Below are 18,430 nucleotides of genomic sequence, written 5' to 3'. Positions count from 1 at the left end.
CGGTTATAAATGGATATCCCATATCCTGAGACTGTGTTCCCTGGTTCTGGACTCCCCAGCCACTGGGAACATCCTCCCTGCATCTAGCCTGTCTAGTCCTGTTAGAATTTTATAGGTTTCTATGAGATCCCCTCTCATTCTTCTAAACTCTAGTGAATTTAGGCCAAGTCGACCCAATCTCTCCTCATACGTCAGTCCTGCCATCCCAGGAATCAGCCTAGTAAATCTTTGCACTCCCTCCATGGCAAAAACATCCTTCCTCCGATAAGGAGACTAAAACTGCACACAATACTCCAGATGTGTTCTCACCAATGTCCTGTATAACTGCAGTAAGACATCCTTGCTCCTGTACTCAAATCCTCTTGGAATGAAGGTCAACATACCCTTCGCCTTCCTAACTGCGTGCTGCACCTGAATGCTTGCTTTCAGCGACTGGTGTACAAGGACACCCAGGTCTCTTTGCACCTCCCCCTTTCCCAATCTATCACCATTCAGATAATCTGCCTTTCTGTTTTTACAACCAAAATGGATAACCTCACATTTATCCACATTATACTGCATCTGCCATGCATTTGCCCACTCACCCAACTTGTCCAAATCACATTGGAGCCTCTTTGCATCCTCCTCACAGCTCACATTACCCCCCCAGCTTTGTGTCATCTGCAAACTTGGAAATGTTACATTTAGTTCCCTCACCCAAGTCATTAATCTATATTGTGAATAGCTGGGGCCTAAGCACTGATGCCTGTGGTACCCCACTAGCTACTGCCTGCCACCCGGAAGAAGACCCATTTATTCCTACTCTCTGTTTCCTGTCTGTCAACCAATTCTCTATCCATGCCAGTATATTACCCCCAATCCCATGTGCTTTAATTTTGCAAACTAACCTCTTATGTGGGACCTTTTCAAAAGCCTTCTGAAAATCCAAATACACCACATCCACTGGTTCTCCCTTATCTATTCGACTAGTTACATCCTCAAAAAACTCCAGTAGATTTGTTAAGCATGATTTCCCTTTCATAAACCCATGCTGACTTTTTCCAATCCTGTTTATGTTTTCCAGGTGTTCTGCTATCACATCCTTTATAATAGATTCTAGCATTTTCCCCATTACTGATGTAAGGCTAAGTGGTCTGTAATTCCCTGTTTTTTCTCTCCCTCATTTTGTAAGTAGTGGGGTTACATTTGCCACCCTCCAATCTGTAGGAACTGCTCCAGAGTCCATAGAATTCTGGAAGATGACCACCAATGCATCCACTATTTCCAGGGCCACTTCCTTTAGTACTCTGGGATGTAGATTATCAGGCACTGGGGATTTGTCAGCCTTTAACCACATTAATTTCCCTAGCACTATCTTTTTTACTAATACTGATTTCCTTCAGTTCCTCCCTCTCATTAGACCCTTGGTTCCCTAACATTTCTGGGAGGTTATTTGTGTCCTCCTTTGTGAAGACAGAACCAAAGTATGTGTTTAATTGTTCTGTCATTTCTTTGTTCCCCATAATAATTTCCCCTATTTCTGACTGTAAGGGACCTACATTTGTCTTCACTAATCTTTTTCTCTTCACATATTTATAGAAGCTTTTACAGTCAGTTTTTATGTTCCCCGCAAGTTTACTCTCAGACTCTATTTTCCCCTGCTTAATCAACCTTTGTCCTCCTTTGAATTCTAAACTGCTCCCAATCCTCAGACTTGCTGCTTTTTCTGGCAATTTTATATACCTCCTCTTTGGATCTAATACTATCCCTAATTTCTTTTGTAAGACACGGTTGAGCCACCTTTCCAGTTTTATTTTTGCACCAGACAGGAATTGTTGTAATTCATGCACATTTTCTTTAAATATTATCAATTGCCTATCCACGGTCAACCCTTTTAGTAAAGATCCCCAATCTACCATAACCAACTCGCACCTCATACCTTCGTAGTTTCCTTTATTTAAATTCAGGACCTTAGTTTCGGATTCAACCACTTCACTCTCCATCTTCATGAAGAATTCTATCATGTTATGGTCGCTCCTCCCCAAGGGACCCCGCACAACAAGATTGTTGATTAATCCTTTCTTATTGCACAATACCCAATCTAAGATAGCCTGTTCTCTAGTTGGTTGCTCAATGTATTGGTCTAAAAAACCGTCACTCCAGGAAATCCTCCTCCACAGTATTATTGCTAATTTGGTTTGACCAATCTATATGTAGATTAAAGGCACCCATGATTACAGTTGTACCCTTATTGCATGCATCTTTATTTTCCTGTTTAATGTCATCCCTTACATCTCCACTACTGTTTGGGGGCCTATAGACGACCCCCACCAACGTATTCTGCCCCTTGGCATTTCTTAGCTCCACCTACACAGATTCCACATCATGATTTTCCGAGCCAATATCCTTCCTCACTATTGTATTGATTTCCTCTTTTACTAACAATGCTACCCCTCCTCCTTTCCCTTTTTGCCTGTCCTTCCTAAGTATTGAATACCCCTGAATGTTCAGTTCCAATCCTTGGTCACCCCGCAGCCATGTCTCTGTAATCGTAACTATATCATAACCGTTTATATCTATTTACGCTGTTAATTCATCTACCTTTTTGCGAATGCTCCAGGCATTAAGACACAATGCCTTTAGACTTGTCTTTTTAACATTGTTAGTCATCTTAGCTTTATTTTGCACTATGGCCCCATTTGGTTCTCGCCCTTGTTTTCTCGGCCTTCTACTTTTGCTTCTTACCTTTCTGTCTTTCATTTCTATCCTTGTTTCCCCCTCCTCTGTCTTCCTGCTCAGATTCCCATCACCCCGCCATTGTAGTTTAAACCCTCCCCGACAGCACTAGCAAACATTTTCCCAAGGAATTTGGTCCCGGTCCTGCCCAGATGTAACCCGTCCAGCTTGTACTGGTCCCACCTTCCCCAGAACCGGTCCCAATGTCCCAGGAATCTGAATCCCTCCCCACGACACCATTTCTCCAGCCACGTATTCATCTGATATATCCTGCTATTCCTGTTCTCGCTAGCACGTGGCACTGGTAGTAATCCTGAGATTACTACTTTGAGGTCTTACTTTTTAATTTACGTCCTAACTCCTTATATTCAGCTTGAGGGCCTCATCCCTTTTTTTGCCTATATCGTTGGTACTGATATGTACCATGACAACTGGCTGCTCACCCTCAGAATGCCCTGCAGCTGCTCAGAGACATCCTTGACCCAAGCACCAGGGAGGCAACATACCATCCTGGAGTCTCTTTTGCGGCCGCAGAAACTCCTGTCTGTTCCCCTTATGATTGAATCCCCTATCACTATAGCACTGCCACCCTTCTTCCTCCCCTCCTGTGCAGCAGAGCCACCTATGGTGTCATGAACTTGGCTCTTACTGCTTTCTCCTGTGCCATCTCCCCCAACAATATCCAAAGTGGTATATCTGTTAGAAAGGGGGATGGTCACAGGGGACTCCTGCACCTCCAGCCTTCCTCTACTCTGCCTGGTAGTCACCCAATCCCTTTCTGCCTTTGTAGCATTTGCCTGCGGTGTGACCACCTCACTAAACATGCTATCCACAATGATCTCAGTATCGTGGATGCTGCACAGTGAATCCACCAGCAGCTCCAGCTCCGTAATGCAGTAGCCAGTAGCTGCAGATGGATACACTTCCTGCACACATGGTAGTCAGGGACACTGGAAGCATCCCTGATTTCCCACATAGCGCAGGAGGAGCATATGACGGGTGTGAGCTCTCCTGCCGTGACTTATCTTTAGATCACTTAGTTACTCCCTTTAATTAAAATATATTAATTAGGCTATGGGCCTAGTTCTACTCCAAACACTACCCACTACAATCTAAAGTCTTTACCTTTTACTTTTGAAGCTACTGATAAATCCTACTAAAAATCAATACAGATCACTAGTTAAAATAAACCTTACTCAAAAAAAAGTTACTCACTTGTTCCTTATTATTCAGCTATTTACACACGCACTTTACACATAGGTGTACTAACTCAGCTATTTAGAGTTATTCCCTAACAGCAGTTACTCACCAAACAATCACCTTGCAGCTTTTCTGTGACATCACTGCTCACTTTGTTTTCAAACTCTGGTGTGCCTGGACTCCTCTCCACTCCTCTCCCGCAAGGTAAGTGCTGTAGGTTATGATCCTCGGGCTCTATTTATCCACTCCTTGCTCCGTGTTCTTCCCGCAGGTCTGCTCCTCTCCACTGCCCTCCCGGCAGGTAAGTGATCTAGGCCGCGATCCTCAGGCTCTATTTATCTGCTCTGTGTTCTTCCTGCAGGTCCACTCATCTCCCGGAAGGTAAGTGTCTTACTGCAGTTAAAGCCACAGCTTATTCTGCTGTGCTTTCCATCAGGTTCCTGTCTTCAGTGAGCCAGTGTGCCCTGATTAACCTTACAGGTTTTCCTTTTGGCTTCCAGCAGTCAGCTTTTAAATGCCCTGCTTTATTACAATGGAAGCACACATGTCTCTGGGTCTCGCTCCTGCTCATCGCACCTTCTTTTTTGGCTAGAGGAGGACCCCCTCTCTCTCCTGCTTTTCTTTTGCTCCCAGGGCTGCTTGGGCTCCTATCACCTTCCCACCCTTTGTCATTTTTGGATTTGCGGTGGTGATTAGGAAAGGTTCTTCCCTGGGAGACCAACTTATAAATTAAAGCAAACTCATTAGCCAGAAAGGACACTTGCTGGGCTTTGTGAACCAGCTGCTCCTCTACATGGGTCTTTATGGAGAGTGGGAGAGAGTTTTTAAATTCCTCTAACAGAATTAGTTCTCTGAGATTCAGACAGCTGAACTGTACTTTAAGAGCCCTCAGCCACTGGTCAAAAGCCAGCTGCTTACTTCTTTCAAACTCCAGATAAGTTTGATTAGCTTGCTTCTTGAAGGTTCTAAACTGCTGGCGATAGGCGTTGGGTACTAATTCATGTGCCCCGAGGGTAGCATTATTGGTCAGTTCATAATTTGATGAACTCTCATTTGGCAACAGGGAATAAACCTCATGGGCTTTTCCAGTTAGCTTGCTTTGTAGTAAAAGAGGCCAGGTCTCAGCTGGCCATTTCAGCTGCCTTGCCAGTTTCTCAAAGGACACAAAATCTTCTACATCCTCCTCATTGAATCTTGGAATTAGTTGAGATAGTTTTAACAATTTTGGACCCAGCCCTGAATTGTGCTCTTCCATACTGGCCATCCTTTCACTGGGGTTACTCTGTTGCCCTGTAGTTAACTCAAGCAGCTTCAGCTCTCTTCGCATTCTTTCTGGAATATTCTCTCTATCTCTATCTCTCTCTCCTCTATCTCTCTCTCTTCTCTATCTCTCTCTCTCTCTCTCCTCTATCTCTCTCTCTCCTCTATCTCTCTCTCTCCTCTATCTCTCTCTCTTCTCTATCTCTCTCTCTCTCTCTCTCTCTCTCTCCTCTACCTCTCTCTCTCTCCTCTACCTCTCTCTCTCTCTCTCTCTCTCTCCTCTACCTCTCTCTCTCTCCTCTACCTCTCTCTCTCTCTCTCTCCTCTACCTCTCTCTCTCTCTCTCTCTCTCTCACTCTCTCTCTCCCCTCTACCTCTCTCTCTCTCTCTCTCTCTCTCTCCCCTCTACCTCTCTCTCTCTCTCTCTCTCTCCCCTCTACCTCTCTCTCTCTCTCTCTCTCTCTCTCTCCCCCCTCTACCTCTCACTCTCTCTCTCTCTCTCTCTCTCTCTCCCCTCTACCTCTCTCTCTCTCTCCTCTACCTCTCTCTCTCCTCTACCTCTCATTCCTTCTCCTGTCTAGCTGTCTCTCTCCTCTCTTTCTTTCTCTTCATATTCCATCTGGAAGACTCTCTCTTTCTCCCTCTCTCTTTCCTCAAATTCAATTTTCTTCTGTTCCAACTGTATCTTTGCTAACGATACCCTGTCGGAGTCTGCTTCTAACACTGCTTCTGCTTCTTCAGATTCAAGGGAAAAATGGTTGGCCACTAGCCTTAGGAGTTCACACTTCCTAGCCTTGCCACGTACAGTGATCCCACACTGCTCAGCCATTTTCCACAACTCCTCCATAGACAGTGCTTTTAACTTGTCCCAAATTATTTCACCCTGGCTTGGAGAGCTACTAGCTTCACTTGCAGACATGTTAGTATTCAATCACACACAACCACAAAAAAACCTGTATTGAAATCTTGCTCTTTTTTGATTGGGAACAATTTGGATTTCCACTTCCAATTTCTCTCGTTTGTCTGTTGATAAAATTCTGTGCACTAACACCCAAATTTCTGTTCTGACCAGGTGGAGAAATAGGTCTAGGGTTCCCTTTCAGCCTTCACCTGGTCTTATTGTAACATCGTTTTAATTTTAAACACACTGTGTTTTGAGCTCCCCCTTGGTGAATCCTTGTTCACTGCTTTCCAATTATAAGACAAAGAAACCAGCACAAACAGGTTTGCCTACGTTTAAAGAAGAAAAGTTGAAATTTATTAAACTCAAACTTCAACTCTAATTCGGTTAACGCCTACTAATACATGCTGTGCCCCACACTAGCATGCATACACGATACACACATGCAAATAAAGACAGAAAAGAGCAGAAGAAAAATTAAGTGGAAAGGTTTGAGGCAATATCTGAGGAGTTGTTGGTACAGTTTTTCAAGCTCACTGTAGGGTCTTTGATTGTAGGTAGATCTTGCTTTTCGTTGGGGCCTAGTATTCTTAAACCTTGTTCGCTGTAGGAGACTTTTCTCTCTTGGGGTTCATGTGTCTTCAGTGGATTCAGAGGCTTGTGAGAAAGAGAGATGGGAGCAGACAGGAAAGAGATCTTCTCAGTCCAGGAGCAAACAGACACTCTGAGTTCAAACTCTCTGTGGCTAGTTCAAAAGAAAACCCTGGAACAGCCAGGTAGTCATGTGACCAACTGGTCTAACTACTCCTGGCCCTGGTGGATTTTATCCTCCTTAGCAGGCCCTGGAATGCACTTCCTCATCTTCGATGTCTGCTAGTATGTAAACGTTTTTTTCCAGCCACGGCTGATCTGATTAACAAGTCATTTCTTCGCTCCAGCAACAGTTAAAAATCAATGTTCATGACAAAATTGATGTGCCTCATTCTTGGCAGGTTGGGGCCTAGCATGACACTTTGAGAAGAGAAGGCTGAGAGGTGATTTTGATAGAGGTATTCAAAATCATGAGGGGTCTGGACAGAGTAGATGGAGAGAAACTGTTGCCACTCGTGAAAGGACCAAGGATGAGAGGGCACAGATTTAAAGTAAAGGGTAAAAGAACCAATAGTGATATGAGGAAAAACTTTTTCACATAGCGAGTGGTTAAGGTCTCAAATGCACTACCTGACAGTGTGGTGGAGGCAGGTTCAACTGAGGCATTCAAAAGGGAATTAGACTGCTATATGAAGGCGGGGAAATGGAATTAGGTGAATTGCTCTTTCGGAGAACTGGTGCACACACGGTGGGCCAATGGCCTCCTTCTGTGCCTTAACAATTGTGTGATTCTGTGATTCAATTCAGGTACGTTTCCTGAGGGTTTTAGGATGGGCGTTGATGACACCTCTGAGACTGGAAGGTATTCTTTGGTAATTTCAGACAGTCAGTTCTTGAATAGACAGGCCGATCAGCTGATCTTTGGCGGCAATAAATGTCCACTGTGGTTCAAAGAAAATGAAAATTTAATTCCAGAAGATTCTACGCTGAATATAGTCTATGGGTAAAGTTATGAATACGACATGTCTTCAGTGGGCAAGGCGGACACATTGACCAATTCGAACTGCGGAGAATCACAGAGTGAGACAGACTGAACGTTTCACATCGCGGAGAATCGCAGAGTGAGACACACTGACCGTTTCACATCGCGGGGAATCACAGAGTGAGACACACTGACCGTTTCACATCACGGAGAATCGCAGAGTGAGACACACTGACCGTTTCACATCGCGGAGAATCGCAGAGTGAGACACACTGACCGTTTCACATCGCGGGGAATCACAGAGTGAGACACACTGACTGTTTCACATTGCGGAGAATCGCAGAGTGAGACACACTGACCGTTTCACATTGCTGAGAATTGCAGTATAATGTAATAGGCTGGGTTTGCTGACAACACAACCACTAGGTGGCGCAGTACTAGCACCTCTGGAAGTGCAGCCTCTTCCACTGAAACATCACTGTCTGTGACATCCTAGGCAGCTGCCTGGATTCAAGATGACGCTACTCAATTTATCACAAAAAACAAATTCAACTCGAAAATCGCCTCAATAGCTGTCATTACTGCCTCTATCCCAGCCCCAACAGTCCCCTGCTCCATCCTGCTATTGTGCTTCTCTTAGTCCCTCCCTCCTGTGCCTGTCTTCTCACCGCTCGTTCCTTGCTGCCTTCACTTCGCCACTGACTCTGTCCTCGCCACTCTCTCCCGCCTCCAGCTGCTTGCTCCACGCTCCCAACACTCCCCCCACCCCCAGTTGCTCGCTCCAGGCCACGCTGCTTCCCTCTTCTCGGCCACTCGCTCCCATGTTCGATCATTCCCCACTGTGCCGCCCGAAGAAGTAAGGCGGGCCGTGAGGGGTGATAGGGCAACATAGGAGCGAGTGGCCGAGGGGAGGGAAACGGCGCTGCCTGGAGATGGAAGGTGGGGAAAGGGGGAAGCGAGTGGCTGGAGAGCAGGGTGGGGGGAGCTGGGAAGTGAGGAGTGGGGAATGATCGGCCGAGGGGAGTTGGGGGAGCAGTGGTGAGGTCCGGAGGGAGCAGCTGAGGGTGGTGGGGGGGGGGGGAGATGTGACCGGGGGGGTGGGGGGTGGGAAGAAAGCATCAAAGATGGGAACGACTGGCTGAGAGGTGGGAAGCGGGGAGGCCTGGAGCGAGCGGCCACTGGGGGAGATGGGCCAGTGGGGCGAGAGAGAGTAGCTGAGGTGGGGGGCGGGGGGAGTGAGTGGCTGAGGGAAGGCAGCGGTGTGGTGGAGATCGAGCAGGGTGAAGCCGTAACTGAAGCCAGGATGTTGGGAGGGAGCGGGGTAAATGGAGACGGCTATTGAGGGGTGATGACATCATTGCGTGGTGATGTGATGCGCACATTAATACTGGCAGGCTGGCAAATGTCCACTCGTATTGATGACATCCGTGATCGCTTTGCGCATGATCGGCGTTGTCAGGAGTCACTTTGAATGTAATATAGGGTTGTTACTGGGCAGTATCTGTAATTAGACTGTGAGCATTATCACAGGAATTGATGTAATGTAATCTGTACAGAACCTTGTGGAAGAGTTGTAGTCGCCAATCTTAGGTGCAACACATCTGCTAATTAACTCCTGTTGCTTTAGCCCTCAGACTCATATTTATATATTCTGTCCTAAATCAATAAATACCAGAATATTATATGGTGGCAGGGGAAGAGTGACTGTAACAACGGAAAAATCAAAGAAGAAAGCAAAAAAGGAAAAATCTTTGCCTCTACCAGAAAACTTCAAGAGTGTAGCTGGACCGAACCGAATGGATTCGGAAGTTTGAAAGGTACCGTTCTGCATCGGCTATGGGGGAGTGTGCAGACGACATCCTCATCACCCAAGGCATAGTTGAAAAGAGGGCTACATATGAGGAAATTTCAAGGCCCTCGAGACTTACTTTAAAGATGAGAAAATGTTATCGTGGAGCGCTCCAAATTTAATAAGCGTACCCAGCAGAAAGGGGAGTGTATTGATTCATTTATTCACCATTTATATATAATCAGGGAGGATTGCAAATACGGCAGCTTACAGGAAGAGCTGATTAGGGACAGGATTGTAGTCTGGGTATTAGACGATGCCCGTTCGGATCAGCTACAGTCGAGGGATGATTTAACATTATCGAAAGCCGTTCAATTGAGCAGACAAGCGGAGGTTAGGAAGTTTAACTGACCCATGGTTCAAGGGCCAGAGAGAGCCTGATCTTGAGAATATCAGACTCAATTGAATATGTTGGAAAAATGAAGGAGAACAATGGCGGCAAAAGGCCAGAAAGGCGGGAAAGGCATCTAGAAACAGCAGCAACCAATTGTAGCAGGTGTGGCCCTGAGAGGCACTAGCAGAAAAAACTGCCCAGACAGAGAAGAGGAGTGTTTCTTGTGTAGGAAGAAGGGATGCTTCCATTCAGTGTGATGCAGTAAAAATCACTAGTGCTGCAGACAACTAAGGTAAAACCCCAACAGAGCAAAAAGCTAATGAAGTACAGGATGTCCAAAGTGTGGAAATACCCTTTTTAGGAGAGATCCAGTGAACCAGTGAGAATGACATAAAGGGATATGAGGAATCGTGTGGGAAAAAGGCATTGAAGTGGATGATCAGCCATGATCGTATTGAATAGTGGGGCAGGCTCGATGGGCTGAATGGCCTACTCCTGTTCCTATGTTCCTAATTGCTAGTTGGCAGAAATTCTTGTGGAAGGGAAAAAGACCAACTTTAAAGTGGATATATTAGGGCAGCAGTTTCAGTTCTATCAGACATAGAACTGTGGCTGAAAAAGAAAACACTCAAACCAACAGGTAAAAGGCTGTATGGACCTGGAGACATTGAGTTGAAGGTAATCGGGGAGTTAAAAACATCAGTGAGTTACTGGAAAAAAGAAATTCCTGAGACTTTACATGTGACTAAAAATCAAAGTTGTTCACTCCTAAGCAGAAAGCCTTGCATAGACCTACAGCTAATACGTAGAGTAGAAGAGTTCAAATGTAAAGAAGAGCACCCCAGAGATTTTGGGACTGAATTTCCAAATTATTCAGAGGATTGGGGAAGTTAAACATGGCATACTAAATCACCCTGAGAAAGGAAACCGAGCCTGTGTGTTTGTACACACCTAGGAAAGTTCCACATCCCACTCCTAGAGAAAGTTAAAAAAGTGATTGAATTAATGGAAAAACAAGGAGTCATTTCAGCTGTAACAAAACCCACAGGATGGTGCTCGGGTATGGTTCCAGTGAAGAAACCTAATAGGTCCATTCGAATTTGTGTTGACCTCACACAATTTCCAAAAGGCATTTGATAAGGTGCCACATGCACAAGATAAGAGCACATGGTGCATATTAGCATGGATAGAGAACTGGTTCGCTAACAGGAAGCAGACAGTAAGGATAAATGGGTCTTTTTTGGGTTGGCAAACTATAATTAGTGGAATGCCACCGGGATCAGTACTGGAGCCTCAACTATTTACAATCTATATCAATGACTTGGATGAAGGGACAGAATGTACGGTAGCTAAATTTATCAATGACACCAAGATAGGAAGGAAAGTAAGTTGTCAAGACGAGGTAATGAGTCTACAAAAGGATACAGATAAGTTGTGAGTGGGCAAACATTTGGCACATGGAGTATAATGTGGGAAAATGTGAACTTCTCCACTTTGGCAGGAAGAATAGAAAAGCTGTATACTATTTAAATGGAGAGAGATTGCAGAACTCACTGGTACAGAGGGATCTGGGTGTCCTGGTACATAAATCACAAAAGGTTAGTATGCAGGTACAGCAAGTGATTAGGAAAGCAAATGGAATGTTGGTATTTATTGCAAGGGGAATCGAGTATAAATGTAAGGATGTTTTACTGCAGCTGCATAGGACCCTGATGAGACCACATCTGGAGTCCTGTGTATAGTTTTGGTCTCCTTATTGAAAAAGGATATAATTGCATCGGAAGCAGTTCATAGAAGGTTCAGTCGACCGACTAATTCCGGGGATGAAAGGCTTATTTTATGAAGAAAGGTTGAACAGGTTGGGCCTATACTCCTTGGAGTTTAGGAGAAAGAGAGTTGATCTTATTGAAAAATATAAGATCCTGAGGGGACTTGAGAGCGTGGATACCAGGAGAATGCTTCCTCTTGTGGGGGGACTAGAACTTGGGGACACAGTTTAAGTATGAGGTCTCCCTTTTAAGACTGAGATAAGGAGTTTTTTTTTCTCAAAGGATCATTAGTCTGTGCAATTCTCCTCCCCAGAAAGCAGTGGAGTCTGGGTCATTGAATTTATTCAAGGCTGAGTTAGATAGATGTTTGATAGTCAAGGGTTATGGGGGAAAGACAGGAAAGTGGAGTTGAGACCACGACTAGATCAGCCATGATCTTATCGAATGGTACAGCAGGCTCGAAGGGCCGAAAGGCCTATTCCTGCTCCTAAGTCCTATCTTCCTATGTTCCTATGTAACTGAATAAGGCAGTGGAAAGAGAAATACATCCAATGTCATCAGTAGATGAGAGTTTGGCAAAGCAAGGGAAGAGATCAATTTTTACCAAATTGGACGCTTACAGCTTGAATGGTTGGCGGGAGTATATACTACATCACCTTGTTCAAAGACAATATCATGAATTGAGGGGTCATTTAAGCATAGTTGATGATTTACTGATCTATGATGACAGATTAGTTATCCCTAGAGCACTGAGATTAGAGATCTTGGAGAGATTACACCAAGAATATTTGGGAATTACGCAGTGTAGAGCCAGGGCGAGATATTCAGTATGGTGGCCTGGTATATTGAAAAAAATTGGAGATAATATCGAGATGTATCACATATACTATCAATCAACAGGAGATGAAAGAGCCACTCTTCTTTTCCATCCAGACCATGGGAGCGTTTGGGAATAGATCTTTTTAAACATGAGTGAAATGTTCCTAATAGTTGTCGATTATTATTCAAGGTGGTTTGAAGTTAAACAACTACAAGGTCAAAGTTCAGAAGCTGTAATCACAGGCTTGAGAGAAGTTTTTGCTACACATGGAATTCCAGATATTGTGATGTCTGACAATGGGCTTCCATTTGCAAATGAATGCTTCAGAGAGTTTACAGACGTATGTGGCTTTGTCCATGTCGCTAGTTTGCCGAGGTACCCGTGTGCTAATGGTGAAGCAGAGAGTGGTGTACGGACTGTGAAGGCATTGTTGAAAAAGAATGAAGATCTTCTACTAGCACTTTGACGTTATCGATCGACAGCACTTTAGAATGGTTTAGCCCCATGTGAATTGTTAATGGGAAGAAGGTTGAAGACCTCGCTTCCTACACTCCCAAGAACACTCAAACCACAAGTAAATGCAGAAGACTTGGAGAAAGTGAGGGAGAGAGAGGATAGCGAGTGGTCGAATCAGTCAGACAATTATGACAGACATCACAGAACCAGAAACTTGCCAGACATTCAACCTGGGGAATCAGTTTGGGTTAGAGACTAAAATTGCTATGGAGAAGTGATAGACAAATCACCAGATCCACAATCATACATTGTCCAAACTGACCAAGGGATGATAAGAAATAGAAGGTGGTGATATCAAAGAAGGAGCAATTACAAGAGGACCAATCATCTCAAACGTTTGATGAACCAGTGATGCTGCAATGATCAAGTAACCCAGAGGACAACCTGAATGAAGAACTCGTCATCCAACAGTTCTACTCAAGCACAGTAGAGTCAGAAGGAGGAATGAAAGACTCAAAACCTCAAACTGCTTCGAAAGAAAGAAGAATGCATTATGGCAGACTTATGAAAATGCCACAGCAATTATCAATCTGAAAAGAGAAGTCAGAGACTTGGGAGGAGATGTAATATAATGGAATATAGGGTTCTTACTGGGCAGATTATGTAGTGAGATTGTGAGCATCATCACAGGAAGTGATTTAATGTAATCTGTACAGAACCTTGTCGAAGAGTTATAGTGGAAGACTTAGTTGAAAGATGTGTGCAAATAAGCACCTGTTATTCTAACCCTCAGACTCATATCTATATAAATACATTCTTTACTAAGTTAATAGTGAACAGAATATTAGAAGAATCACAGAGTGAGACACGCTGACCATTTCACATTGCTGATGAGCTCACAGTGAGACACACTGACTGGAGTGCAATAAGCACTTTTGTTTTTTTTTAACTAGGAGGTCTGTGTGCCTTTAAGACTGAAAAAACTCTGTGGACAATAACTGCAGTGGTTTAGTGTTTGAAGAGTCCAGGCTGCAGGGCAATTTGTATCCAAGCAACCAGAAATTTTTACGATAGTATTATGACTCCTATTGAGAAAGCTTTCAGTTCCATTTTGACAGTGAAAGAAGAAACCAGGGGGTTGTCCGCAGCTGAGAGAGTTACTGCTGGAAACTGGCCACGAATACAGCACAGAAAATTCTCTCTCTTAAAAAATAATTCCTGTTTCAAATAAAATTCTAATTTCTTCATGAAGTTAAAAGAACTTTGAAGGAGTTGCTGCTGGAAACCTGGGTTTGCAGACCAGGAATGCTTGTCTCTCTTGTAAAAAAAAAAGGCATTTTACATTTGAGTTGGGGCTGTGCTCTGCCTGAAGAGAGGAAAAAACCCCTGGAGAGAGAAAAGACCCAGAGAAAAGAGAAATGGCTGCACTCTGTGGAGTGACACTGCTTGGAGAAAGAAAGCCTGTGTTTTGGGTGCGGCAAAGTTGCTGTTGCCTCCATTCAAGAATTCATGTCTGAAGAGCAAGTTCTGTAATTGCTATGTTCTATGGAGAGAGGCTGAGAGGAAGCTCCATTGTCGAAGGTAGTCTCCAGTCTCCGAAAAATCTCTACTTTAAGAGTAAGTCCTGTTGCCTTTTGTGTTTTTTGGAAGTTCCTGAACTCTCAAGGAAGTTTCTACTGTTAGACTGCTACTTTAAAATTTAAACAGCGCTGTTGCTACAACCTGTTAATGAAATATCTGTGTGACGTCTGCTGCAGACATACCACCTTGAACACCTGCCCATCATAGACTGTTCATTAATTTCACCTGGAGAGACATCGAGTGGCATCTGACTATTCAGCTCTGGGACACCTCACTGATCCAGGAAAATACTACCGGAAGATACAACCCAGTTATTTTTTATTATCCCTAAGAAACTCTCATAAAATCAATAACCATTTTCCCCGGTAAACCATTGGTAATTGAATGTATGTGTGTGCATGAGGGTTACGGAGATTAAGGAGTTATAAAGTCTTTTCATACATATAGATTCATCCCATTATCGTTTAAAACTTGGTTTATTAATAAATAGTTAACTTTGTTGTTTACAGAAACCTGGTTTGGTGTGTTTTATTCTGGAGATAAATAAAGTGATTAATTTGGCTATTTTTCCAGTAGGTGGGAAACTTTGCTAACAAGTGACCTGTGGAGTAGTGGGACTGAATTAACAGTGCATTACACCTGCCTCGGTCATAACAGGCGAATCACAGAGTGAAACACATTGACCGTTTCACAGGGCTGAGAATCACAGAGTGAGACACACTGACTATTTCATGGTGCTGAGAATCATACAGAAAAATACAGTGGCCATTTCATATATGAATTTTAGGGCCTTACCTGGTGATTTGAGTTGGTCTTGATAGGTTGGTGTGTATGGGTCTGTCGTGTACATCAGCACAAACAGGGCCAGAGCGAACAATGCACAAATCACAATGTAGAAGGCCGCATAGTACAGGCTGATGAGAACTGGGAGAGAAGCAATGAATTGTTACATAGAATATGCAGCACAGAAACAGTCCATTCAGTGAAAACAGTCCATGACAGCTCCTGTCGAGCTTACTCCCATTCTCTCTCATCCAACTCTATCAGCTTGACCCTCTATTCCTTTATCCCTCATCTGCTTATCTACCTTTGTTTAAACTCTAAAAACATTCAGTTGAAATTCTATTTTTTTTTATTCGTTCATGGGATGTGGGCACCACTGGCAAGGACAGCATTTATTACCCATCCCTAATTGCCCTTGAGAAGGTGGTGGTGAGCTGCCTTCTTGAACCATTCCAGCCCATGTGGTGAAGGTACACCCACAGTGCTGTTAGGAAGGGAGTTCCAGGATTTTGATCCAGTGACAGTGGAGGAGCGGTGGTGATATAGTTCCAAGTCAGGATGGTGTGTGACTTGGAGGGGAACTTGCAGGTGGTGGAGTTCCCATGCATCTGCTGCTCTTGTCCTTCTCAGAAGTAAAGGTCGTGAGTTTGGAAGGTGCTGTAAGCCTTAGTGCATTGCTGCAGTGCATCCTATAGATGGTACACACTGCTGCCACTGTGCGTCAGTGGTGGAAGGAGTGAATATTTGTGGATGGGGTGCCAATCAAGCGGGCCGCTTTGTCCTGGATGGTGTCAAGCCTTTTGAGTGTTGTTGGAGCTGCACCCATCCAGGCAGGTGGAGAGTATTCCATCACACTCCTGACTTCTGCCTTGTGGATGGTGGACAGGCTTTGGGGAGTCAGGAGGTGAGTTACTCGCCGCAGAATTCCTAGCCTCTGACCTGCTCCTGCGGCCACAGTATTTATATGGCTACTCCAGATCAGTTTCTGGTCAATTGGAACCCCAGGATGTTGATAGTGGGGGATTCAGCGATGGTAATGCCATTGAATGTCAAGGGGAGATGGTTAAATCCTCTCTTGTTTAAGATGGTCATTGCCTGGCACTTATGTGGCACAAATGTTACTTGCCACTTATCAGTCCAAGCCTGGATATTGGCCAGGTCTTGCTGCATTTCTGCCCGGACTGCTTCAGTATCTGAGGAGTCGCAAATGGTGTTGAACATTGTGCAATCATCAGTGAACATCCCCATTTCTGACCTTATGATTGAAGGAAGGTCATTGATGAAGCAGCTGAAGATGGTTGGGCCTTGGACACTACCCTGAGGTACTCCTGCAGTGATGTCCTGGAGCTCAGATGATTGACCTCCAACAACCACAACCATCTTCCTTTGCGCTAGGTACGACTCCAACCAGTGGAGAGTTTTGTCCCCTGATTCCCATTGACTTCAATTTTGCTAGGGCTCCTTGATGCCATACTCAGTCAAATGCTGCCTTGATGTCAAGGGCAGTCACTTTCACCTCTCCTGTGGAGTTCAGCTCTTTTGTCCATGTTTGAACCAAGGCTGTAATGAGGTCAGGAGCTGAGTGGCCCTGGTGGAACCCAAACGGAGCGTCACTGAGCAGGTTATTGCTAAGCAAGTGCCGCTTGATAGCACTATCAATGACACCTTCCATCACTTTACTGATGTTGAGAGTAGGCTGATGGGGTAGGCGGTGGCGTAGTGGTATTATCACTGGACTAGTAACCCAGAGACCCAGGGTATTCCTCTGGGGACATGGGTTCGAATCCCACCACAGCAGAAGGTGGAATTTGAACTTAATAAAAATCTGGAATTAAAAACTAGTCTAATGATGGCCATGAAACCATTGTCGATTGTTATAAAAACCCATCTGGTTCACTAATGTCCTTCAGGGAAGGAAATCTGCTGTCCTTACCTGGTCTGGCCTACATGTGACTCCAGACCCACAGCAATGTGGTTAACTCTTACATGCCCTCTGAAATGGCCTAGCAAGCCACTCAGTTGTACCTGACCGCTACGAAGTCTATAAAAAGGAATGAAGCCGGACGGACCACCCGGCATCGACCTAGGCACCGGAAACGACAACAGCAAATCCAGCCCTGTCGACTCTGCAAAGTCCTCCTTACTAACATCTGGGGGCTTGTGCCAAAGTTGGGAGAGCTGTCATACAGACTAGTCAAGCAACAGCCTGACATAGTCATACTCACGGAATCATACCTAACAGACAATGTCCCAGACACTGCCATCACCATCCCCGGGTATGTCCTGTCCCACCGGCAGGACAGACCCAGCAGAGGTGGTGGCACAGTGGTATACAGTAGGGAGGGAGTTGCCCTGGGAGTCCTCAACATCGACTCAGGACCTCATGAAGTCTCATGGCATCAGGTTAAATATGAACAAGGTAATCTCCTACTGATTACCACCTACCGCCCTCCCTCAGCTGATGACTCAGTACTCCTCCATGTTGAACACCACTTGGAGGAAGCACTGTGGGTGGCAAGGGCACAAAATGTAGTCTGGGTGGGGGACTTCAATGTCCATCACCAAGAGTGGCTCGGTAGCACCACTACTGACCGAGCTGGCCGAATCCTAAAGGACATAGCTGCTAGACTGGGTCTGCAGCAGGTGGTGGGGGAACCAACATGAGGGAAGAACATACTCTACCTCGTCCTCACCAATCTGCCTGCTGCGGATGCTTCTGTCCATGACAGTATTGGTAAGAGTAACCACTGCACAGTCCTTGTGGAGACGAAGTCCCTCCTTCACATTGAGGATACTGTCCCTCCTGTTGTGTGGCACGATCACCGTGCTGAATGGGACAGATTTCGAACGGATCTAGCAATGCAAAACTGGGCATCTATGAGGTGCTCTGGGCCATCAGCAGCAGCAGAATTGTACTCAACCACAATCTGTAACCTCATGACCCGGCATATCCCCCACTCTACCATTACCATCAAGCCAGGAGACCAACCCTGGTTCAATGAAGAGTGCAGGAGGGCATGCCAGGATCAGCACCAGGCATACCTCAAAATGAGGTGTCAACCTCATAAACTGCGTAAGCAGCATGCGATAGACAGAGCTAAGCGATCCCATAACCAACGGATCAGATCTAAGCTCTGCAGTCCTGCCACATTCAGCCGTGAATGGTGGTGGACAATTAAACAACTAACT

The 18,430-nt window shown here is 44.9% G+C and overlaps 1 protein-coding gene across 1 annotated transcript in view; it reads right to left on the bottom strand.

Moving 5' to 3' along the window:
- Positions 1-18,430, bottom strand: part of LOC137374088 (potassium-transporting ATPase subunit beta-like) — a 42,469-nt gene that overhangs the window by 11,303 nt on the left and 12,736 nt on the right. Inside the window, exon 2 of the mRNA XM_068039844.1 lies at positions 15,254-15,382. Coding sequence (XP_067895945.1) covers positions 15,254-15,382 — 129 coding nt within the window. The remainder of the gene's footprint in view (positions 1-15,253; positions 15,383-18,430) is intronic.

Source organism: Heterodontus francisci, chromosome 10 (genome assembly GCF_036365525.1).
Source record: "Heterodontus francisci isolate sHetFra1 chromosome 10, sHetFra1.hap1, whole genome shotgun sequence".
NCBI lineage: Eukaryota > Metazoa > Chordata > Chondrichthyes > Heterodontiformes > Heterodontidae > Heterodontus > Heterodontus francisci.
Note: the sequence above shows the minus strand (reverse complement) of the source record. Positions and strands in the feature narration are given on the sequence as shown.